Source organism: Staurois parvus, unplaced genomic scaffold, assembly GCF_062004578.1.
Source record: "Staurois parvus isolate SC_StPar_1 unplaced genomic scaffold, SC_StPar_1.0 ptg000187l, whole genome shotgun sequence".
NCBI lineage: Eukaryota > Metazoa > Chordata > Amphibia > Anura > Ranidae > Staurois > Staurois parvus.
In genome coordinates, this window is record NW_028317983.1 from 7,158,952 (window position 1) to 7,185,655 (window position 26,704).

At 44.0% G+C, this 26,704-nt stretch overlaps 1 protein-coding gene across 2 annotated transcripts in view; it reads right to left on the reverse strand.

Moving 5' to 3' along the window:
• The window catches only part of TBC1D31 (TBC1 domain family member 31), a 73,282-nt gene that overhangs the window by 28,543 nt on the left and 18,035 nt on the right, over positions 1–26,704 (reverse strand). For both annotated transcript variants that reach the window (XM_089677537.1, XM_089677536.1), the window contains exons 6-10: positions 26,112–26,271; positions 22,329–22,529; positions 16,353–16,544; positions 13,601–13,680; positions 9,938–10,084 (exon numbers count right to left, since the gene is read on the reverse strand). In XM_089677537.1, coding sequence (XP_089533663.1) covers positions 9,938–10,084; positions 13,601–13,680; positions 16,353–16,544; positions 22,329–22,529; positions 26,112–26,271 — 780 coding nt within the window. The remainder of the gene's footprint in view (positions 1–9,937; positions 10,085–13,600; positions 13,681–16,352; positions 16,545–22,328; positions 22,530–26,111; positions 26,272–26,704) is intronic.

Here is a 26,704-nt window from a genome sequence, read left to right on the forward strand (position 1 = left end):
CCGGGCCCGTCTGAAGTTTGCTAGAGAGCATTTGGATGATCCAGAAGAGGATTGGGAGAATGTCATATGGTCAGATGAAACCAAAATAGAACTGTTTGGTAGAAACACAACTCGTCGTGTTTGGAGGAGAGAGAATGCTGAGTTGCATCCAAAGAACACCATACCTACTGTGAAGCATGGGGGTGGCAACATCATGCTTTGGGGCTGTTTCTCCGCAAAGGGACCAGGACGACTGATCCATGTACAGGACAGAATGAATGGGGCCATGTATTGTGAGATTTTGAGTGCAAACCTCCTTCCATCAGCAAGGGCATTGAAGAGGAAACGTGGCTGGGTCTTCCAACATGACAATGATCCCAAACATACCGCCCCGGCAACGAAGGAGTGGCTTCGTAAGAAGCATTTCAAGGTCCTGGAGTGGCCTAGCCAGTCTCCAGATCTCAACCCCATAGAAAACCTTTGGGAGGGAGTTGAAAGTCCGTGTTGCCCAGCGACAGCCCCAAAACATCACTGCTCTAGAGGAGATCTGCATGGAGGAATGGGCCAACATACCAGCAACAGTGTGTGCCAACCTTGTGAAGACTTACAGGAAAAGTTTGACCTCTGTCATTGCCAACAAAGGATATATAACAAAGTATTGAGATGAACTTTTCATATTCACCAAATACTTATTTTCCACCATAATTTGCAAATAAATTCTTTCCAAATCAGCCAATGTGATTGTCTGGATTTGTTTTCTCATTTTGTCTGTCATAGTTGAGGTCTACCTATGATGCCAATTACAGGCCTCTCTCATCTTTGTAAGTGGGAGAACTTGCACAATTGGTGGCTGACTAAATACTTTTTTGCCCCACTGTACCTCTAGCAAAGGATAACAAAGCACTCCCCTGCTTCTCCTCCCTTCCTTTCTGAAGTTAACAGGTTGACATGAGAATGCACTGTCCACCCATCACTCTTTCCAATGACGACTGGAAGTTCAAGGAAGCAGCACTGAGACAGCAGGAGCCAGCAGCATTGAAAGTTATAAACTGCAAATTCTGGGATAAGAATTTCAACAAATAGTTTACTGGGGAATGGTTATTTTATTGTGCTCAAGGTGTTAAGTTGTGAAAGCTGATGGTTTACTACTACTTTGACAGTAAACGATGGTCTCAAACTTTTTGCTGTATCTCCTGTATGCATGACAATACCTACTGAAGTGTAACTAAAGGCAAAACTTTTTTTTTTTTTTTTAATAGATTGGAGAGGGATTACAACTCCATCAGTTTTTATTTCTATCTGTGTCCCCGTTAGGGAGATTCACCCACTCTCTTTTTCATGTTTACCATTATCACTGAAAGTGAAAGTAAAAGAAAATCCCCAATTTTGGGTTGTTCCCAGAACAGTAATAGGAGGGGAAATCTTCCAATTTGTGCAGCAACTCCAGTGGTCTTGGTGACCCTCACGTTGGAGGGATTTCGTCTCACTTCCTGTTTTGGCTATAAGACAGGGAGTGAAGGGAAATCTCCACAATAGGATACAGAGATAATTGACAGGAGTTATAACCCTCCCTAACCTTTTCCAAAATGAAAAAACACGGAAAGTTTTATCATTCTTACCGTAATTTTCCTTTCCTGACGCCAATCTATGGCAGCATACATGTGATATAGCTCCACCCCTATATACACCCACAGGACCTGTGTATATCTATAAAAGTCTGCCTGAGAGCAACCTCCCCCATTCTCTGTACAATCAAGATCAAACAAGGGAGGGTTCATATGCTGCCATGGATTGGCATCAAGAAAGGACAAGGTTTGCTCCAGCTTGCTCCTCTGAATTTGCCTGATGGAAACACGTACAGCCTCCCAGAGGGTTTAAACTAAGAAGCAGCTTGAAGGTAGGCATCTTAGATACTTGGTACATCCAGCTGGCGTAGGTTAGATACCATCTGTAAGATGAAAACTAAAGCCACCTAGGGACAAAGGTGCTCTAGGCCCCAACTTGTTCAGAAGAAAGAAGATGTAGGACTCTGTAGCTTTAAGCGCTTGCAGGTAAAAAAAACTCTGCCCCCTGAAGTTATCGAGTGACACTGCTTCTCGAGTGATGTCCTACTGAAGTCTCCTCATTATTGGTGCAAACAGAGACCTGGCAAGGAAATCCAGTGCCAGAATAAAATCCCACATGGGAAATGTGTTTCCTCCTCAAGGCAAAGTCTCAGGACCAACCTCCTGAAACGCTCCCCTGGCAGCTCACACTCTAATATTCCCTGATGAAGCTGAAATATGAGCCCTTCCAGAACTTGGCTGAGCCCCAAATCCAGATCTGTGTGAGGAAGTTATAGCAACTGGGCGACCACCGGGTTGCTAGGATCAAAATCCTGCTTAGCTGCAAAGACTGTAAACCTGTTCCAGACTTCAGAGAAAATGGCATTTGTTGGCATCCTTCTTGAAACCCTGCAGGATTTACCACTGAAAGTGGATGGCCCTAATCCTTCAATCCTTCCCTCTCAATTTCCAATCCATCCTGGGCCAGGTATTGTGCAAACACTGGTAGGTGAAGTGCTTGGTCCCAGACTCCAGTTCCATGGCTAGGATAAAACCAAGACCTGCAGGCTAATCGGGCATGCGTGTTATCACAGCGAAACTCTCGGACAACAGTCCCCCCTGGAACTTCATGACCAAAGGCAGTAGATGAAAGCAATTTGCTAAGCAACTATTCCTTGGCTGAGTGAACATCCACTTCTTCCACCAACAGGTGAGGGTAGCATGAGAGGCACCTTGTGAAAGGATGGTGATGCAAACAGGATCAATTGAGGGAGGCCCCATACTTGAGTGATATGGGCAAGATCTTTTTGATTAAAGACTCATTCATTGGAAACCAAAAACACCTGGTACTGCAACCCCTTTTGGCATCCTGGGCACCCACAGCCTCTGAAGATTACATTCGGTCATAGACATGATAGTTCCACTTCCAATAGAACCTACCATTGAGTTTTCTTTATCTCTAAATACATGACACTGCTGCTGTGTTATCATCATACAGAATAACCAGTCAAGCCTGAAAGCGAGGTGACAGCGCACATAGTAACTGCAGGTGCCGATCCACCCTGCAACACAGGCATCAAAGGTGACAATGGTCCGAGATAATGAACCTACCATATGGGATCAAGTGATCCCCTGTCACACACATAACCAGAGACTCCTGTACATCTGAGGAGAAGCACTTTGAATCAGCTCAAATGCCAACTTCTGTGTTGCAAAAAGGAACATGCAGAGAATCCAGTGTGCCCAGGGTAGAATAGGGATGCAAGACATAATAGTTTCCAGGAGACCCCTGAATTGGGAAGCTTGACAAAACTGACAGATACCACATTCAAAGATGCTCCCTGCTCCTTGGCCTATTCTGAAAAGGAGCAGAAAAGTACTCACTCGAGCACTGAACTGGGCTTCCATATTGATGACTAGATGGGTCTGCTCCCACTGTTTTGACACCTCCAATCTAGCCAAAACTTCTCAGGCTGGCCGGATGAATACCCTTTTGAACTAGTAGGTGATCTGGGCTCTGGGCCAACAGTAGAATACCATCCAAGTAATGATGGATGCAAAGCACCCAATTTCCTCGGAGGGGCTACACAGAGGACCTTCGTAAAGGTCATCTGTGAGGTGGAGAGCCATGAAGGAAGGTATGAAAACTGGAAGTGTCAGTCCCCAACTAAGACTCAGTTTCTTTAAACTAAACACCAGTTGAATCTTCAGTCTTCTTCGTACAGACACCGAAAAGAATAAAAAAATCTGTGAGGGAGGACTTAGAATCAATGCCCTTTGTAGTCATATTATTGAAGTACTGAAAGGGGACATCCACCTCTTGAGCAGAAAATGTTACTCTGGTCTGGATGAAGAATAATTCTAGAGGGCGATGTTTGAACCACTAAAAGTAACAGAGTTTTACCATAGAAGGCACCCATGGATCCCAAAAATGGGCTTTACCATCTGTGCGCCGAATCAGCCACACTAGCCTGAGGGGATCCTCTCAACAAAATTCCTGTAGGGGTTGAAAGGAACAAAATGGACCATGGCTGTTCTTTCAGAAAGGTGCTTTTGAACCTTCTTCGACCAGCTCTTGAAGTTTCTCATTGTGGCGAAATAGTCTTGAAATGTAAAGTTGGCCAAACTAGCCGAGAGAACTCACCTGAGCCTTGACCTCTTATGAAGAGTAACCATTGACAGCTCTTGAAATAGTGCTTAGCATAGGGATGCTGACTGGTATACAGAGCTGCCTGTCAAACACGAGCATTAGGGCTTGTTTGCATGTGCAGATAACATAGCCGCTCCTCTGAAAAGTGATCTCACGTAGTCACTCTTCATAGGCCATTTAACAATTAGTTTAGTGTTGTCCATATCTTTGCAGTGGAGTGAAGTGCTGTAATGTGTGTTACTGCAATGTACAGTTGTGTTCAAAATAATAGCAGGTCAGACATCACTAACCTGATCAATCACTGTTTTTGGTAGAAATGATATTTCTACATGGCAAATAATTTACTAGCAGGTGTAGTAGAGTAATAAATCCAACAAACCCAACAGTCATGACATGCATGCTGCTGATTCTGTGTAATTGAATCACTAATTGAAAGGGGCATGTTCAAAATAATAGCAGTGTGGAGTTCTATTAGTGAGGTCATTCATTCTTTGAAAAACAGGTGGCAATTATTGCCCTTATTTAAGGAAGGAAGGCAGCAAATGTTGTACATGCTGGTTACAGTGCATTTCTCTCTGAAATTCTGAGGAAAATGGGTCGTTCCAGACATTGTTCAGAAGAACAGTGTACCTTGATTAAAAAGTTGATAGGAGAGGGGAAAACATATAAAGAAGTGCAGAAAATGATAGGCTGCTCAGCTAAAATGATCGCAAATGCTTTAAAATGGCAACCAAAACCTGAAAGACGTGGAAGAAAGCGAAAAACTACCATTGGAATGGATAGAAGAATAGCCAAAATGGCAAGGACTCAGCCAACAATCAGCTCCAGGAAGATGAAAGAAGGTGTAAAGTTCCCTGTGAGGACTGTTACAATTAGAAGACGCCTATGTGAAGCCAAGCTGTCTGCAAGAAGCCCCCGCAAAGTCTCACTGTTATAAAAAAGACATGTGCTGAAGAGGTTACAATTTGCCAAAGAGCACATTGACTGGCCTAAAGAGAAATGGCGCAATATTTTGTGGACTGATGAAAGTAAGATTGTTCTTTTTGGGTCTAGTGGCCGGAGACAGTTTGTCAGACGACCCCCAAACACTGAATTCAAGCCACAGTACACTGTGAAGACAGTGAAGCATGGTTGCGCAAGCATCATGATATGGGGATTATTATTATTATACAGGATTTATATAGCGCCAACAGTTTGCTCAGCGCTGTACATCATAATGGGAGACAGTACAGTAACAATACGATTCAATACACGAGGGGTTCGAGATGTTTCTCATACTACGGTGTTGGGCCTATTTATCGCATACCAGAGACCATGGATCAGTTTGAATACATCAGAATACTTGAAGAGGTCATGCTGCCTTATGCTGAAGAGGAAATGCCCTTGAAATGGGTGTTCCAACAAGACAACGACCCCAAACACACCAGTAAACGTGCAACATCTTGGTTCCAGACCAACAAGATTGACGTTATGGAGTGGCCAGCCCAATCCCCGGATCTTAATCCAATAGAAAACTTGTGGGGCGACATCAAAAATGCAGTTTCTGAGGCAAAACCAAGAAATAGAGAAGAACTGTGGAATGTAGTCCAATCATCCTGGGCTGGAATACCTGTTCACAGGTGGCAGAAGTTGGGTGACTCCATACAACACAGATGTACAGCAGTTCTCAGAAACAGTGCGACTACAACCAAATATTAATTGATTCAAAGGAAAGCAAAATCTTCAAACATTTTTCAGTTTATATAGTGAATGTTTGAGTTTGTAAAGAAGAATACAAACACTGCTATTTTTTTGAACCGTCTAATATTCACTTTCCTTCAATTTATTTAGAGGAACAACACAAATTTGATATACTTTTCTTCATGTTTTGATTTGGAATAGAATGTGTCGTGTTCCCAATGCATTTGTGTGTATGGAAATAAAAGCTATTAGAAGGATTTTGAGCTTTATTCACTTTTTTCAACACACTGCTATTATTATGAACACAACTGTATGTAAAGCGCGTTAGCATGTGGCAGTGTCATTGTCTTCAACAGAAAAGTGGTATTTTCCTCCTGGATAGGGTATCATTTTGCAGCTGCTTACTAATTGAAAAATTTCATACCACTATTGCCACTCCTCTTGAAACAAAATCTTCATCTTTCCATTCATCAGAGAGAATAGAAGGCTGTGCCTTGAAAACGGGATGTTCTGACTTCGAAAGGCAGTCATCTAGGTCATCCGGTTCGGGCCTGCTACCCTAAAGTATGACTGGACCCAAGAAACTCTTGAACACTGCATAGCCTTTTAAAAGGATGATTGACCTTCTACCCCTGGTGAAGCCAGGTGCAAGGCAAAAGTGAATGGCTTGGATAAAGGTGCCTCCAATGCCAGGAATAAAGATGGCTATGATGGGCTTGGGGCCTCCTTGGTAAGGAGGGCTAACTATAGTGCCTTGTATTCCTGTGCAGGTCTGCGTCCTTGACGTTGTGCCCGGAGTCTGCTGGCATAAGTGGTTGGAGAACTCAGAGGATCATTAACGATTTGTCTATGAAGGACCATGACTTGCTGGCTCCCAGCCTTCTTTGTCCTTGGAGAGGTTTCAGTGGCAATATCATCAGACATGTTAGTCTGGTATTAGGTCCACACCGCAGGCTCAGCACTTTTTACCCTTTGTCACTCTTAGAGCTCAGGGAAGCAGAGATGCCAACACTCACTGGGAACTTTATGTGCATCCTGGGTGAGCCCTGCGGGGCTGGAAGAACCACTGGACTCGTCATGCCATGGCAACGCTCTTTTAGGTTGATCTTTAAGCAAGAGCGGAATAGGTTGTACCAGAAAGACGAAGGCCACACTCTTGGAAAGGCACTCTTTTTCCTCTTCTTACTTACCACACTGATGGTCTCTACGTGAGCACATGGAGGTCTTGGTTATGTGGCAGAAGGCTCATGTTGGAGCAAGAATGTCAGCACTGCGCAGAAAGTAAAATGAAAGACTAAGAAAAAGAAGCAAACAGATCATAGACATGTGCCTGAATCATCTCTCTCCCCCCACCCCCATTCATCTGCAGCATAAGCAAGGAAAGACAGAAGATGTTTCCAGTGCAAACCCAACTTGCACATGCGTTAGCCTTAACAAAGATGGTCGCCACCAGAGGCCCTCTGCACAGTGTATGTGTGGATGCCATAGCCAGTCATGAGACTGGAAACAGCCACAAACCCCAAATCGGATTGTGTGCACACGCTGGCCACAGGTGAAAGGAAAAAACTGCTGACAAAAGTAAACCCCTAAAATCACTCTCACAAAAGGAAAAAAAGACAAAAATCTAATGAAGGTAGAGGCAAGGGAGGAAAAGAAAAAGGGATAGCACCAGGGGCGGACTGACAACTCATGGGGCCCCCGGGCAATAGGGGATCATTGGGCCCCTGTGTCCTTGCCCAAACTCACAAAAAGCCTATGAAAAAGGTACCAGGGGCATCTCATGGGGCCCCCTACTGACCCCGGGCAGTACCCGAGTTTCCAAATGGTCAGTCCGTTCCTGGATAGCACTAAGCTGTGGGTGGAAAAAAAAAAAAGGCAGCACTAACTCCAGAACCATGATTCTGCTCAGGTGTGCAGAGAAACATGAAGCATGGACTGCAGCAAACAAATAACCAGCTCAGGTGCAGCACACAAGGTTCTGACATCTCTGGTTAGAGAACTCCTCAGCCTCAAAAGACTACCAGAAGGGGCTCCCCACCTTGTTGGTGCATTTAGCAACCTAAGATGCAGGACTGCGCTTAGGAGAGGCTGAATCCAGATGGGCTCCGACTCAGTTGGCAGGTAGGGTCTTATCACAACATCAAGGTCTTGAAGGTGTAGATTTGAGGACAAAAAGGAGAATGGGGGAGGTTGCTTTCAGACTTTTATAGAAATACATAGGTCCTGTGTGTGGACATAGGGGCGGAGCTATATCACATGCATGCTGCCATGTTGGCATCTGGAAAATGTTTTACCTTTAGTTCTACTTTATGTGTGGAGCAGTTGTCATTTTCATACGTGTGTACACCCGATGCATAAAATTAACTGGAACGCACATGTCGCTATTTAAATTGAAGAAAAATAGAGGAGGGAAAAAATTAACCGGAAATTATCAACAACACACCGGAATGCGCCAAAAACACCCATGCAGAAAAGCATCTGGACTGTGTTTCTATAGTGTGAACCGGCCCTTAAACTTTATATATTTTTTTTAAAGTAGAACTAAAGGCAAAATGTTTTTTTTTCATTTTGCATAGAGCAAGGCAGGCTTGTCAGATTTTTCTCACCATCTATATCCCATTGCAGAGATTTCCCTTCACTTCCTGTGCCACTGCCCAACAGGAAGTGAGAGGAAGTCCCTGCAGAAATTAAGGGAATTCCTTGGGGATCCCCAGGTCACCAGAACTAGTGTCCCCATTGGAATATATTTCCTCTATGGGTGCAACCCATAATTTGGGGTTTTCTTTGACTTTCACTTTTGAGAATAATGGCAAACAGGGCAAATAGAGAGGGTGCATCTCCTTAACAGGGGACAGCAATAAAAACTGACAAGTGTTCTATTCCCTCTCCACTTTATCTAAAACAAATGAAAAACGTTTTGCTTTAGTTATACTTTTTTTGCAATTACAAGGGGGCTTCCATGGCCAGAGAGGCTGGAGATTACTTATGGGGTTCACCATTGTCAATCACAGCTGAGCCCTTATGGGTTAATTCTTGCTGCTACTGCCCTTGGGGGTCTAGTTACATGTCAGTGCCCACTCTGCCGCATTTCCTTATGGCGTCAGCAGCAAAAGGGTGGAAGACCCCACGGATGCAGAAAAATACCTGAAATAAACTTGGCTCTCAATTTCCTGGGCTGTCAACACAGCATTTTTTGTGGACTGAGTGGCTTCAATTTTTACATCTGGAGGAAAAGAAATTTAATCTCCAAACACGGAAAGGTTTCTTCACAGTGAGAGCTGTGAAAATGTGGAATAGACTCCCTCAAGAGTTGGTTCTGGCCAGCTCAGTGGATTGCTGTAGGAAAGTCCTGGATTCTTTCTTAGATACACAGAATATAACTGGATATAACATTTATGGGTAAAGTTGATCCAGGGAATATCTGATTGCCTCTCGGGGGATCAGGAAGGAATTTTTTTCCCAGCAGGAGCAAATTGGATCATGCTTTGCTGGGTTTTTTGCCTTCCTATGGATCAACAGTGGGTATAGGATTATAACTTTTTTTTTTTTCCTATGGTTGAACTGGATGGACTTTTGTCTTTTTTCAGCCAGACTAACTATGTAACCCTGCCCAGTTTCCTATGCTATACTACTCAACCACTCTCCATGTCTTCATCTTTAAAGCATAGGTACTCACTAATATGTAGTTTTTAGGTCAGAATGGGAAGGGCTGAATGGACACTTGGTGATAACACAGACCAAGAGCACAGAACAGCTATGAATTTTTCAAGATCAGTTTCTTTTTACACTTACAGATCTAATAAAATGCTTTCAATTGTATATTTGACAGACCATGGGAACAAACAACACAGATGCATTTGTAATCTACACTTTTGGGACCTGGCTTGCAACAGACCAGATGGGCCCTATGTGTCTCCTCTACCATCTAGGACACTACAATTATAGTAAACTTTTCAGTAATAAATCCATGAGCACTTTGGGTCTCTGAGCAGCCATATTTAAGATGTTCCAGGTTCAATCAGCCTTCTAACTTGCTGAATGACAATACTCATGGCAGTGGTAGGGTTAAGCACAGCCTGCTTACCTTTGTAGCACTCTCAGGAGCTTCCTGCTTTTAATGGGGTATTCCTGGTGAAGCTGGAGGTACTGGGGATGCGTGCCCTTGTCAGTTAGGCTGCTGAAAGCTGCATGGTTCTCTGGCAGCTGGAGTAGTGAGCGCCAGATAAACATCCTAAGGAGAAGTGACAGTTTAGCTTTAGAAGACGTACACTCACACTACACACACAGCTAAATGGACCTGTGACTATAGCAAACCTATAAGCCTGTCCTGCCCTCAGCTAATAATGAAATCTTCTACTCCTCCAATTAGTCCATCCCCCACAGTTACTACCTTTTGTACCACCAGCCCCTCCCTCCTAGATTGTAAGCTCCAAGGAGCAGGACCCTCCTATCCCTCTTCTATTGAACTGTATTGTTGCTGTATTGTCTCCCGGTATATTGTAAAGCGCTGAGCAAACTGTTGGTGCCATATAAATCCTGTATAATAATAAACCTGCCACTTACTCTATAGAGCAGGCACTGCTGGGTATTACCATGGTTTTTCTGTTTTTCATAGAACACCCTAAAAATTAGGTGCTCCAAAACACTAGGAGTTGAGTTATCAAAATCCAAAGTATGCTGCTTCAGAAATTTTATTTCAGTAATTGGTTGTTTCTGGTCTGTGACTATATTCATAGTGAAACTCAGCGACAGGCATATGACATATTTACATGTTCTGAGCAATGGAATTGCACAAAGCAGCCCTGAACCTCCTCTTTTTGGGTCCCCTGCTGGTGTTCCTGGCTCCTCCTCTTTAGTGAGTTCCCCCATAGGGAGCCATTTCCAATGGGGACACTCGTGCAGGCTGAATCCCAAGATGTGCTGCCCACATCCATAGACATTGACAGCACAGCTTGGCCCCTCCCCCTGCTCCCAGGATTTGACTGACAGCAGCGGGAGCCAAAGTCTGTCCAGTAAGAGTAGGGAGAGAAGAAAGAGCCAGTGCAAATGGGCACAGCGATGGTTCAAGAAAGGGGGGGGAGGGTTGGGGGGGTGATACTGCAACCTAAACATTTTTTTAATTTTCCGTTAACTCAAACTGATTCTAAAGGATTAATTTTTTTTTTGAACAAAAAATATCAAACATGTCTATACTTACCTGCTGTGTGCAGTGGTTTTGCACAGAGCAGCCCCGATCCTCCTTTTCTCAGGTCCCCCACAGGCTATCCTGTCCCCTCCTTCCTGTTGGGTGCCCTGACAGCAAGCAGCTTGCTATAGGGGCACCCGCTGCTCTGTGTGGCCATTCACACACAGAGCCTTGGCTCTGCCCCACCTCCTCTCTCTTCTTATTAGCTTACTGGCTGTGACTGACAGCAGTGGGAGCCAATGGCTCCCACTTGTGTCTCAGCCAATGAGAAGAGGGAGTCCCGGGATAGCCGAGACTACAGTGCACATTGCTGGATTGAGAGAGGGCTTAGGTGAGTATTAGAGGCGAGCTGGGGGGGATGCTGCACAGAGTAGGCTGAGCCTTTACAACCACTTTAAAGCAGGGAATGCATTAAGGTACAAAATTGTTAGGCTTTAGAACCATTTTAAAAGGAGAAGTATGGCCAAAGCTATTTTGGTCATACTTCTCCTGTGGGTCACAGGAGTGCACGTAGTTCTGCACTCCCATAACCCATATTCAGCTGACAGCAAGCTAAAGACTGCTGTTGGAGGACGTTACAGAGTCAGTCCAGGCTTTGCAGGGATCCCGTCAATGTCGGGATCTGCCCCAAATGCCTGACCGGTAGCTGTGAACAAGTAAATGCTATGGCCAGAGATAATCCCCACGGAGGTGGAATGTCGGTGCTCTGGTTTTGGGTGTCTTCCCAGCACAGATGCAACTGAATAATGAGCATGGGTATAGCCGGCACTTGTCTAGTAAACTTTATTGAACGAGTAAAAAGTACATATAAAATGGCTCAGCGCTGAGAGCCTGAGCCAGCTGCTCCTGCCCCCTCCACAGCCCAGCGCTCCAGTAAGTGCTGGAGGGGTAGAGCACAGAGAGGAGACTGACAGTCACTGCTCTGTGCTTGGAGTGCACCCTAGAACTAAGCAATCTGTGGTTTGAGTCAGTGGGGGACAGCTGTAGCACAGATGGATAAATTCTAGAATGAAAATGATTGGGAAAAGGCAGCTCTAAGAACGTTTGCTTGTTTTTCTATTCGTTATTGGATCAAATTGACATTAGTTTTTGACTACAGTGACAAGAAAATTTAAAGGAACAAGACGGACAATATTTCTCAAATGAACAAATTTCTAACAAAGTGTTCCGTTTTTGTTCAGTACAGTCCATTCATTCCAAAATTAAATGTTAAAAGCAAACAGTCTTTCAAGCAACACATGGATGTCCTGAGAATTTTCATATGACTTTTCCTTAGAATTTTCGTTTGAAATTCTATACATCTATGACCAGCTTTATAGCACAGTACAGAAAAGGTGAAGTGACAGGCAGTTAGTCACAAGCCACATCTGCTCATCCTTTGCTTACATCCTACTGCATAGATTAACAGCCAGGGGAGGGTTTTAGCAATGGAGATGATGGCTTGTTTTGTTGACAAAATCCAATTATGGCTTGCCATTAACAGTTAGTTTAAACTACACACTTTAGGGAAAGGAGGAGTACATCTGAAATAGTTGAAAGACAGGTTCACTTGTTTGCAGGGTGGATAAAAATCAATGATAAAAAAAAAAAAAAAAAATCAGATTTTTTTTATTTACATCGGATTTTTTTTATTTAAATCAAATTTTTTTAAATAAAATGCTTTTTGAGGAAAATATATTACCATCCAAAGGTTATTCCATCATGAAATAAAGATTAGTTTTTTTAATTATGTAGAATAAGGCTGTATATGTTTAATTGTTTTGGTAAATAAATTCCATGAATCCATTCACAATGTCATGCTCTTCCAGAGGTTTTTGTAAGATTATTGGGCAGTTTCTCTGCCTACAAGATGTTATCACAGATGTTTGATTTACTTTTGCAGTTCTCAAAACTGAATTTGACTCAGCGGAGATCACATGCCTCTTCTTCACAGCAAAAATGTTATAACATGAACAGAGTTAAGAAAGACCTGAATCCTAACTTCTACAAACCTACGAATACAGAATCAACACCTTCAGTGCCAAGTTTCAAGAAGTTTAGTGAATAGAATAGAAACAATATTTTTCTGATTGTTTGGAGTGGAATAGATCTGCACAAGAAGAAAGTGAAACTAAGTGTGAGGAGGAAGGGGCTGACAGTCTAAGTTTCTTAAAATATATATATTTTGTTTAGCCAAATTAGTTACCAAACATGGATGTTTAAGCAAATCACATATGCTGGAATGTTATTGTTTCAGATGAATAAATCTATTTAAATTGTTATTATTAAGGTAATGATTATTTTCTCCTTCCTAAGTACAACAGAAAAGTTGTCCAAATATGAATGATTAACCTATTAAACTGGGGATAAAAAAAACTAATATGAAAAGTTGGTATTCTAAAAATCTTCATCTACTTGTATATTAAAGTTATACCAGCAAGAATTAGTCTTTATGTAGAAAACTAGGATTTAAATCAAGCCTTACTGACTAGTGATTTAAATCGTGATTTAAATCAGTTTGATTTAAATCAAATCCACCCTGCTTGTTTGTGAACTAAAACAAATGAATGTGCTACATTTTACCTGTATTTCGTTGGATACTCTCCAAAGCCCTTCAATAACGCTAGAAGCCGCTGCTTGTTCAGTCCAGTTGGCAACACATTCTGCAGTAAGCACAAATATCAAACTGCTAAAATACCTGATATTTCATAGAATCAGTTCACTGGTAAGCTGAAAGTGGAACTAACCCCACCAATTTACCACTGCCTTCAGTCCCGTTCACATATGGGCGATTTGGAATCACGCGCAGAATCGCTGCAATTCTGCCCACAATTCCAAATCATGGCAAAATGAGTGACATGCTGAGCGATTTTGCCTCAGTTGTTGTGCAGCAAAGCGTGAGTGCAAAAATCACTCCTTGCTCAGAGCCACAATTTGGTCCCTGAGCTTCTCTAGAGTGGCAATCACACATAGGGCAACCCATTCAAGTAAATGGGCTGACCTATGGCGTGACACACTTTTTTGTGTGTGAATCGCTGTATTTAGACCGGAACCAGTGTTCCCGCTAAGGCACTGTGAACAGTGTGGTGTAAATAAGAGGGTTTATTCCCACAAAGAGGTATTGTGATGACAAATTCAAATGCAGTGAATACTAATCCATTTCAACTTCATATAACAGAGCTTCTAGTGGAAATATCTGGTGCAGAAATTGTCTGTTTCCTGTGTACATTGCCATGTTCAATTATCCCCAGACCAGAGAAAACCAGGGATTTCATCTTTTCCACACTCCTGTCACTTCAAACACCAATCTGTGTAGCTACGATTGGACAGGAGATGTCTAGCATTGCACTACATGACCAGAGTCTGGGCTACCTAACCAAATCAGCATTCCTAAAGTGGAACTCTAGTAAAACTTTCACTTCTCCTCCTGCTCCTCACCCCAATGCCATTACTATATCTATTTTTGACAGGTACTCACTCCCACCTGTGTGAGAATAGCGGAAGTTTGTCACAGATCCCAGAAGGGTGCAGGACCAGCTTGTAAGCACAGATGATCTTGCGCATGCGCAGTGGAGAGCTGTGAGACAGCAGGAAGTCACAACCAACTTCCCACAGTCAAGATGGCAGTACCGGGGACCTGAAGACCAGCCCGTGTGATCATGGAGCTGGATCCCTAGGCTGGTGAGGGTCTGTTTTATTAAAAGTCAGTAGCTACAGTATTTGGTTTTTGTTTTGGTTTTTTTGGACTGGAGTTCCTCTGGACTTGACCGAAGGATGAGTTCACCTTACGTTGAGTCAACCTTGGACATCAAAGTTGCATGACAAGTCAGAACCCATTCTTTTCAATGGCAGCTGCTCAAATCAAATCAGTGCGACCTAAAGTTGCAGTGACTTTTAAAAAGGCGCCTGCACTACTTTGATCCACAGCATGTAAAGTCACATCAAAGTCGCACTGGAAATCGTGCAATTTTGGAGTCACATAAGTGTGAATGGAGTCTAACAGGTGCTTTAATCCCTCTCCACTCTATTCAAAACTTAAAGAAAAAAGTTTAAAATCAAATAAAAATTGCATTACCATGATACTTCAACAATCATAAAATACCTCTATTAAAAAATAAAATGGTAGTAAAGAAAAAAAAAACCAATTTCACCTGCAAGGCAAGGTATAGGCATAACGTACTAGTGTGCATCGCCTGCTAGCACATTATGGAAGACTTACCTTGAAACTAAGCCCTCCAGTGGCACAGTCACTGCTGCACTGCTTCCATCTTCACCCAGTCTTCCTTCCGGGTTCCCGGGCTGTGGCACTTTGGAATGGCCAAGCCGCGATAAAGTCACTCCCGGCACGCTGTCCATTGACAGCCATGGCTGGGGCTCAGAGCTCTGAAAGAAAAGCACGGGTATGCCGTTCCTTCAGAGCGCATGTGCCAGTGATGTCACCGGCTGCAGCTCACTAGAATATCTCCTAAATGGTGCAACGCGTCGACGGCATTAGCGTGGTGACGTATTTCCGGCGTGACGCCATCTTGGAACACCTTTTGATCATGTTCTACACCCAGCTCATTGGAACTTCCTTGATACAAGCTACTGTAATGCGAGTTTGCATTTTGGCTTACTTTACATGCCAATAAAGCAGTATTACACTATGGAGATTGTGTTCTCATCTCGTTATATGGGCATATGAGCGTTTGTGCTATAGAAGAGTACCTATATACCTGTTGACTGGTCCAGTGGAACATTGATACCATGATGACTGCCTGCACCACCTGCTTTTAGGAGCCATTACTCTGAGGGATTCAGAGGGGATCTTTATATGCTTTGTGACCCTGCAGGGTTGCGAAGTAGAGGTGAGAGGCCATTGCAGCCATTTTGGGATCACATTGATGGTGTGCTGTTACCCACATCTTGCATGATCAGGAGGATTGTAGCACAGAATAATGGACTTATGACACCGATATTTATAATGGCCATTTGTTTATGTTCACTATTTTGCATGGTGTATACACCTTTGATCCCTCTATAGGGATTCGCCTGTCATTGACTGTGTCCCAATCCGGGTACCAGGGGTCACAATTTTAATATCCCCATGTGGATTGGGGTCACCATTGTGTATGTATCACCAGTTATAGTCCACTTTTAGGACAATTGTTATATGATGTTTACACCTTATATCACTTGCTGTTGCTTCACATTTTAGCGTTGCATCAATTATATATTTGTATTACTAACACAGGGCTTACCTATAGGAAGGAGCAGTGCCAACACTGATACACCTTCTACACTACACAAAACCCAGTACAAGGACATGTTTATCAAATATAAATGTAGAACAAACCTCTTTATTACTGTCATTATCATCCCCGTCTGGACGCAGAATGCGGGTTTTCACTATTTCTTCCTTTGACTTCCACGGACGACATATGCGGCCGGCTGAAACTTTGACTCTCTCACTGCTGGCTTTAGACTTTTCCACTGTGGAGTCCTTGTCTTTACTTAAATCAACCGCTTTTACAAGTGGTGGCGGAGGCTGCAATAATACATTATACTTGCTAGTTGTAATGCACACTTCTTAGATTACGTAATGTACACAAATCACACACAATTATAGATAAGTAAAAATGCCCATGTGTATCATGACACTGATAAGGCAAAAATTACAAAACCCAGGCTTTGTTTAGTGCTGTGCTACTGGCCTGACATTAACTGCAAGGTACAGACACTGCACATGTCAGCTTCTTATATGATTCTTACCAGGTCTCTCACAGTCTGGACAAATAGAAATGATACATTCAGAAATAACCTCTCCTAATAACAGCATTTGTCCCCATTTCCTACCTATAACGCATCTCTGTGTAATGCTAATATGACCCTTAGATCAGGAATCATAGGCAAGCTAGAGGCTTATTAATCTGAACTAGCCGCACACTGCACTAATCGTGCCTTTTACAAATTCTTCTGGTTGTGGACTTTAGATGTACTCTAAGTTATCTAAATACGATGGTCATGCGTGGTATGCCCTGTGTTCTTCTCTTCCCCGGCAGATCCCTAGCTGCGTTCACCAGCAAATCTAGCATGTTATTTTACTATATTGTAATTACTCTGGTTCATTCATAGTACACCAAAGGGTTATCCTTTGAACTGCAAATGAAGCCAATTAAAGAAAACTTGCAATAAAAAAATAAAGTGGTTCTAAAAGGCTGAACAAGGCCATCCACAACACTGCCCCTAGCTACATCACCATCCTCATCCAGAGATACCGCCCAAATCGCCCACTCCGCTCCTCCCATGATATCCTCCTCTCTAGCTCCCTCATCACCTCCTCCCACGCTCGCCTCCAGGACTTCTCCAGATCCTCTCCCATCCTCTGGAACTCCCTACTACAGCATGTCCGGTCAGCCCCCACCCTGTCTGCCTTTAGGTGATCTTTGAAAACTCACTTCTTCAGGGAAGCCTACCCCACCTCCACCTAAGAACTGTACTTGAGCCACCTCCACCAGATCACCCCCCGCAGCTATCACCTTTTGTATCACCTCCCCCTTCCTTTAGATTGTAAGCTCCACGAGCCGGGCCCTCCTATTCCTTCTGTACTGAAATGTATTGTAATTGTACTGTCTCCCTTATATTGTAAAGCACTGCGCAAACTGTTGGAGCTATATAAATCCTGCATAATAATAATAATAAAGGTTAAAAAAAAACCTCCCGAGTGTAGCTCCCCCCTCACACCCACAGCGTGGTTGCTCAATTCTGGGAGGGCATCATATGACATCCTCCCAGAACACGCCCCCCCCCCCCCCCGCGGCGTGCACCCAGCTTCACGTGACATGGTAAAAGGCCAATCACAACAGCCTTTTACCACGTGATCAGCTGTGTCCAATGACACAGATCACAAAGTAAGTACAGTTGCCGGTTATTGATAAACTTCAAATGTCACAGAGGACACCCGCACTGATAATCAGGTTACTGATTACCGGTGCCCTGATCATCAGTGCCCACCAATGCCACCTATCAGTGCCAGCCAGTGCCCATCAGTGCTGCATATCAGCGCAGCATCATCAGTGCTTCCTCATCAATGCCCACCAGTGCCACCTCATCAGTGCAGCCTAAGAAAAAAAATTTGTATCACCTTAAACCGGGTTAGCAACCAGTAGGTAGCAATCTACCAGTAAGTCAAAGCCAGGTGACTGGTAGACTGCAGTCTGTGCTTGCTGACCCACCATTCTAGAGCTTCAAACAGAGTACAATGCAGAGGGACTACTTGTAAAACTGGAGCTGTAGTAGGCAGCAAGATGCACATAAGCAGATGCCTCCTCTGTAGTTCCGGCTCCTGTCCCATGCAGAGGGACACAACTGCACTCCACCTCTTATCCTGGCTAGAGGTCTCCAGAGTGGTGCCAGCAGCAGGAAAGAAGAGATCTTCAGGTCAGTGTGAAGAAATACATTGGGCATAATAGTATAAAGGCTGCTTTCACACTGATCTGCTGCGGTTTACCCACACCGCAGCTGCAGTGCACTGTATCTGAAGCTTTTAGCCATAGACTTCTGTTATACCCTGCGAGTTTGCTGCATTTTCTGAAAGTGCATCAAAACTTCTGAATGCAGTTATTTTTTAATCTGTGTTATTTATTTATGTTGCATTTTAACAGTATGGATGATTTATTGAGTAGTTTTATTGCAGTTTTTGGTAATTTTATTGTGTCGTTCTTGTTCTGTTCCTTGTTGTGTTCTTGTGTTATCTTCATTGAATGTGGCTGTATGTTAATAATTTCCTTTTGGGATTAATAAAGTATTCTGAAAGCTGCAGGTAAACCGCAGCACAACAGTAAGGGTTCATTTACAAATAAATATATAAACTCCTCCACTACAAACCCCTCAAAAAGTCATACTTTCTCCCTAGAAAGTGCAATAATATAACATAACCTTTTTGTGATATATTAAAATAAAATTAAACCATAAAGTGTCCAATAAAGATCTCAAAAATCCCAAAGGTGTCCAAAAAGTCCAAACAGTGTCCAAAAAGTACCAAATTTCCAAACTTTTTCATCCAATAAGAAGGATTGACTCCTATTTCATCCAGTAAGAACCTCAAAATAAAAAAATAAAGACTCTAGTGCATTACCTTTATACAAAGGAATAATCACTCAGTGCAAATCTCAAACCACTTCAAAAATGTGCCAAAAAAAAAAAAAATATTTTATAATAAAAATAATAATAATAATTTCTTATAGTGCACATATGTAACAAAAATTAAACTGTGAACACTCTGTGATCACTGCAACACTGTGCATACACCATAAACCCGCACCCAGTAGTACTAAATACTATTACCCTCTGTGTGTATTAATCAGCTTATCAATATTATGGGTCAGAAATCTTCCATTCTCTCTTCAAAGATATTTTTCCAAGGTCCTCAGAAAGACAAGAAGGGTCTCAAGACTGATATTCAAAGCATAGGGAAAAATTTAATAATAATAATTATTTTTATTATAAAAATGTTTTTTTTTTTTTTTTGGCACATTTTTGAAGTGGTTTGAGATTTGCACTGAGTGATTATTCCTTTGTATAAAGGTAGTGCACTAGAGTATTTATTTCTTTATTTTGAGGTTCTTACTGGATGAAATAGGAGTCAATCCTTCTTATTGGATGAAAAAGTTTGGAAATTTGGGACTTTTTGGACACCTTTGGGATTTTTGAGATCTTTATTGGACACTTTATGGTTTAATTTTATTTTAATATATCACAAAAAGGTTATATTATATTATTAGGGTTCATTTACAGTTTGGAGATTGGTGAAACCCCATAGTTAAAACATGTTTTTACCACCCCTGCCCCAACCGCAGGAGTGGCCAGGGCTGCAGCAGCAGCAGGATTTTTACTTTCTGTAATGGTTGGTGGGTGTAGCACCTGCCAAGCATGACCCATTCAAATGAATGAGACCGCTTTTCAAGTGCCTTGCAACCCTGTGCAGTACAGCAAACAAGGGGTTAAAGGCAGCATTGTGTGTTTTTTTCTCATCAGCTGCTTTAACCCCTTGGACCCTGCAGAAGCATGCAGTTGTGGGGCGCTTACAGAGTGGCCACATTTTCTTGAATGGGTCGCGACTGGCAGGCGGTAGCACCCACCAAAAGCAACACGGGGTTTAATTCCTGCTGCAGCATGTGTACACCTTTGGCTACTGTCTCAGCAGCTAGAGGGGGTAGGGACTGGGGGTGGTAAAACTGTGACTCAACCGCAGGGATTTATCATGCCCCAACTTTACGTGTGAACCAGCCCTAAGGGTGCTGCTGTCGAATACTAAGAGCTCATTCACAAGTGCAGCAGGCACTGCTGTTCCCCTGAAAAGTGATCTGAGTGTGTTTGGCAGGTGGTGAGGAGGCGATATTTTGCCTCCTCATCACCCGATTTAAACCCATGATTGCCGCACAATGTATGCGATTGTGACACGGTAGTTCAGCAACTAGATGCTTAAATCAGGTGTGAGGAGGGGGCACTGTGCCCGGTGATCTTTGACTTCTCCCATGTTGTTCAGGTAGATCTCCACCTCTTTAAGGTTGCCTACCCTGCTTTAACCTCCCTGGCGGTATGATTATTTCAGATTTTTGGTGCTGAAAGCGGTACCATTATTTTGCATGGAAATATGTAGTTTTTTTATTGTAGGCTGTAATTTTTAGGAATAACTCACTGAAATCTGTCTGAACAAGAGTCTATTAAACATCCCGGGTATGATAAGATTTGAAACACGAAATCATAAATTATAATTTAATAAATAATCATAAAAAATAATAATATAATAATAATACATTTAATTCAATAATATAATCAAACCGAAAACACTGAAATTTGAAATAGAGCGCCAAGTTCATACATTGCTGAGCAAAGTCGCAAAATCGTTTTCAGTGACGAATTTCCCCCACGAATCATTATCACTCAATTCTGCAAGTGTTTCTGATTTACTATCGCTGTTCTCTAGCTGGTCTAAAACCGCTTTTGACCTAAAGGGACATTTTTTGGACGCCATGGATTTTTCTAAGTTTCCAGGCAGAAAGACAGACAAAATGTAGGCAGGGCACAGGACAAAGCACTAGGGACAATATGTATGTGAAATGGGTTGAAACAGCAATGTTTTACTGTGAAAAATGCGTTTTGAAAAAAATGACATTTTTTAAAATTTTCAAATTTCCCGCCGCCCGTACGTCCCGACGTCACGGGGACCGGAACACAGAAGCCGGATGCCGGCATCAGCCGGAGGAGATGGCCGGGCACGCTTCAGGGGACACATCGTGGGAGCGAAGGACAAGGTAAGTGCTGCAGGGACTCCCTATGCAGCGCCGCATGGTAAGCCCGAGTGTAGCTCGGGGTTACCGCTTTTGGTACTAAAACTCTACCCCGAGCTACACTCGGGAATACCGCCAGGGAGGTTAACCACTTCAATACCGGGCACTTTACCCCCTTCCTGCCCAGGCCAATTTTCAGCTTTTAGCGCTCTCGAATTTTGAATGACAATTGCGCAATCATGCAATGCTGTACCCAAAACTAAATTTTTATCATTTTGTTCACACAACTATAGCTTTCTTTTGGTGGTATTTAATCACAACTGGGTGTTTTATGTTTTGCCAAATTAACGAAAAAAGACTGAAACGTAAAAAAAAAAAAAACGAACAAAAAAACGATTTTTTTAGTTTGTTATAAAATTTTGCAAATAAATAATTGTCCTTCATGAATTTAGGCCAAGATGTATTCCGCTACATTTCTTTGGTGAAAATAACCCAAATTAGTATTATTTAGTCTGTAGGAAAGTTATAGAGTCCATAAACTATGGTATATATCTGATAATTGATCAATCCTGATGTACTGATGCGGCCTCTCTCATTTCTCGAGGCCCATTTCATACTCCTGCTACGTGCCTGCTATACCATGTAAGAACACACAGTGGTAGTGGTCAGCTCAGTTCCCTAGCTGTGCTGGAAACTCTGCCTGCTATTCTGCCTGCTATTCTCCAATAACCCCCCCCCCCCCCACTTCTCTCTCTCACACACACACTCACTGGGAAGATCAGTGTCCTGCTGTTTTTCCCTCTTTTTTTTATATGTCATACTAAATGGGTTGTTTAACAAGGTCAGGGTTTACATATACTTTAGGTTTCAACTTTTTCTTTTAGTTTCCATTCAGTTTGAATTAAGGAACATATGTATTACTTTGTTATCCATTTGTTTTGACAGGATTATCGCCAAATCAACAGACCCATATCTGAAATGTGAACATTGCTCTGTTCCAAAAGGGGTATACAGGTGTGAGAGCTGAAGTGGTTAATCACCTTATTGATTTCCTTGGTCAAAGCCTGAACACTGTACAAGTTCACACTTCCATTATCCATGACACTGGCAATATAACGTCCATTGGGGCTTACGGAAGAAGTCACTATGCCGCCATCATGGCTTCCAATGTCAAACGCAAGTTTACATGTTTGGATATTGATGAATCTCATTATCCCATCTTGACTGAGCACACCTAAAACCTGCAGGAAAAGAAAGTTACAACTTTTCTGTTTACTGGAAAATGTTCAAACAGATATAAACTAACATCACTGGAATAAATATGGGTAAGGACAGTTTCAGATTTTCTGTATGCTGGCAGATGTTCGCAGGTGTGCACTGCTTTAACTGGAATAAGTATGGATTTATTGAAAGGGACACTAAATTACAAATCGATCATTGTGGAAAAATTAAAAGCTGTGCTCCAGCTGTAAGTTAACTATTTTAATAGCCATAAGACATGTGTAAGTCTGTTCAGAAAGTTTTGTCATCCTGTGTTACCCAATGAGGAAATCTATAATTACCTAAAGCCGGCCATTCATCAAGGACCGGCCAAATTTTAATCCAAGTATGGGCAGGGTGGTTGTGCAGAAGTCATCTGGTAGATCAACTTCTGTACAACCACCCTGTTGGTTTTTCCCAATCGATCAGTTCCGCCAGCTATAGCCTATAGTGCTGATCAGTGTATTCTGACGATTGACTTCTGTCAATTAAATGCCGATCAATCATCGTTGCTGACTAAAACAGGCAGCGCTGATCATTGTATTCTGATGGTGAGGAACTCCCGCCACCATTAGAACACTACAGCGGGTTCCCCTATTGCAGTGATGGCGAACCTTTTTGAGCCCGAGTGCCCAAACTGCAACCCAAAACCAACTTATTTCTTTCAAAGTGCCAACACTGCAATGAAACCTGAATATCGAGCTTTTGGTTTAGAAAAAACAACTCGTACAGTAGTGCAAACTAATTAACAGTACAGGGATGATCAGAGACTACGGACACAGTACAGGGATGACCAGAGACTGCAGACACGGTACAGGGATGACCAGAGACTGCAGACACGGTACAGGGATGACCAGAGACTGCAGACACGGTACAGGGATGACCAGAGACTGCAGACACGGTACAGGGATGACCAGAGACTGCAGACACGGTACAGGGATGACCAGAGACTGCAGACACGGTACAGGGATGACCAGAGACTGCAGACACGGTACAGGGATGACCAGAGACTGCAGACACGGTACAGGGATGACCAGAGACTGCAGACACGGTACAGGGATGACCAGAGACTGCAGACACGGTACAGGGATGACCAGAGACTGCAGACACGGTACAGGGATGACCAGAGACTGCAGACACGGTACAGGGATGACCAGAGACTGCAGACACGGTACAGGGATGACCAGAGACTGCAGACACGGTACAGGGATGACCAGAGACTGCAGACACGGTACAGGGATGACCAGAGACTGCAGACACGGTACAGGGATGACCAGAGACTGCAGACACGGTACAGGGATGACCAGAGACTGCAGACACGGTACAGGGATGACCAGAGACTGCAGACACGGTACAGGGATGACCAGAGACTGCAGACACGGTACAGGGATGACCAGAGACTGCAGACACGGTACAGGGATGACCAGAGACTGCAGACACGGTACAGGGATGACCAGAGACTGCAGACACGGTACAGGGATGACCAGAGACTGCAGACACGGTACAGGGATGACCAGAGACTGCAGACACGGTACAGGGATGACCAGAGACTGCAGACACGGTACAGGGATGACCAGAGACTGCAGACACGGTACAGGGATGACCAGAGACTGCAGACACGGTACAGGGACGACCAGAGACTGCAGACACGGTACAGGGAGGACCAGAGACTGCAGACACGGTACAGGGACGACCAGAGACTGCAGACACGGTACAGGGATGACCAGAGACTGCAGACACGGTACAGGGACGACCAGAGACTGCAGACACGGTACAGGGATGACCAGAGACTGCAGACACGGTACAGGGATGACCAGAGACTGCAGACACGGTACAGGGATGACCAGAGACTGCAGACACGGTACAGGGATGACCAGAGACTGCAGACACGGTACAGGGATGACCAGAGACTGCAGACACGGTACAGGGATGACCAGAGACTGCAGACACGGTACAGGGGATGACCAGAGACTGCAGACACAGTACAGGGATGACCAGAGACTGCAGACACAGTACAGGGATGACCAGAGACTGCGGACACAGTACAGGGATGACCAGAGACTGCGGACACAGTACAGGAGATGACCAAAGACTGCGGACACAGTACAGGAGATGACCAAAGACTGCGGACACAGTACAGGAGATGACCAGAGACTGCGGACACAGTACAGGAGATGACCAGAGACTGCGGACACAGTACAGGAGATGACCAGAGACTGCGGACACAGTACAGGGGATGACCAGAGACTGCGGACACAGTACAGGGGATGACCAGAGACTGCGGACACAGTACAGGGATGACCAGAGACTGCGGACACAGTACAGGGATGACCAGAGACTGCAGACACAGTACAGGGATGACCAGAGACTGCAGACACAGTACAGGGATGACCAGAGACTGCAGACACAGTACAGGGATGACCAGAGACTGCAGACACAGTACAGGGATGACCAGAGACTGCAGACAGTACAGGGATGACCAGAGACTGCGGACAGTACAGGGGATGACCAGAGACTGCGGACAGTACAGGAGATGACCAGAGACTGCGGAAAGCACAGGGATGACCAGAGACTGCGGACAGTACCGATGACTGCTGACCTTTGGGGAGGGAGGGGGAGCGGGTACCTGAATTTGACAGGTACCCGCTCTTACTTCCGCAGAGTTTTTTTTTTTATCTTACCTGTTCCTTTATCCAGCCGCGCGCTGTCTTCCCGGCTTCTGTAGTGTGGGCGCTCGTCGGACAGCCGGATGCCCAGTGCGCATGCGCGAGAAGCGCTGCGCTTTGTGATTGGTCCGGCGGCTTCTGGGATCTGTCATGTGTCCCAGGTACCGCCTTACCATTCACAAAGAGCACTGCTTCTTGCGCATGCGCACTTGGGACCCGGCTGTCACGCACACTACAGAAGCCGGGAAGACAGCGCGCCGCTGGATAGAGGGACAGGTACGGTCCCACTGCAGAGCTGAGCGGCCGGCCCGGTATTCTGACACGGCGGCGGTGGAAATACCGGACCGGCCGCTCTATATTCGCTCCATAAGACGCACTGACATTTGGGGGAAAAAAAGTGCGTCTTATGGAGCGAAAAATACGGTATTCTCCTGGCGTGCCCACAGATAAGGCTCGGCGTGCCGGCTGTGGCACGCGTGCCACGGGTTCGCCATCACTGCCCTATTGCCTATATCCCCCCTGGCTGAACAAAAAAAAAAAAAAAAAACTGACTGTGACCAGCTTAAAACTGAGAATGAGGAGTACAATCCCACCCCCTTAAGTTTCCACGGCCAAATTCTTCCATTCAAACTACACAGCGCAGATGGATCAATCGCCCTCTGTGCCTATTTTGACAGCTAGCCTTACTGGAACTCAATGTATCGGAGCCTCAGCTGCATATGATTGGATGCAGTTGCTTTTTGACCAACAATTTTCCGACTCCTTCGATTTATCAATCAAGCGATGTCAGGTGGGAGGCAGCTGACACGTCCCTTAAAAACCAGCCAAAAATCATACAGTGTATGGCCAGCTTAAGTAATAGACAATGCAAACAATCTAAGGCAGCCAGACACATACTTGACTGGATCCGCCATCAAAGCTGTCAGGAAGGAACTCAAGCTGGCGAACACTCCGCACCGTGCTGGGCATCTGGAGGACTCTGAATAGCTGCTTGGAGGTCAGACACCACAGATGTACGTTGTTGGATTTTCCTCCAGCTGCCAGCATTCTTCCATCCCTGCAAACAGCAAAATAACATTACCAGTCGGCTTACACAGTTATCACACTGGGAACTTAACAGAAGCAAATTAGGTCAAATCTGCATAAATTGTTGGTGCCATCCCTGTTTATAAGCTTGCAACAACATAACAAACATGTTTAAAGCTGAAGTTTAACCTGCTTTATATTTTTGCCTTCCCTGGTTCATCCCAACCCCCTTCATCAGCATGATATTTAAAAAACACATTCTTTCCATTTATTATATACTTTAGTTATATTAGACTAGGTCTGACCTATGAAATTCAGGCAGATTATGGCTGGTGGGAGGGGATGTACATAGTCCCTGATGAAGTGACGAGGGGCTTGATGTAATGCGTGGGAGAAGCCAGGTTGCCGGACATCGCAGACAATACTGGTCTTAAAGGAGCGCTGATCTCAAATTAAATGTAAGA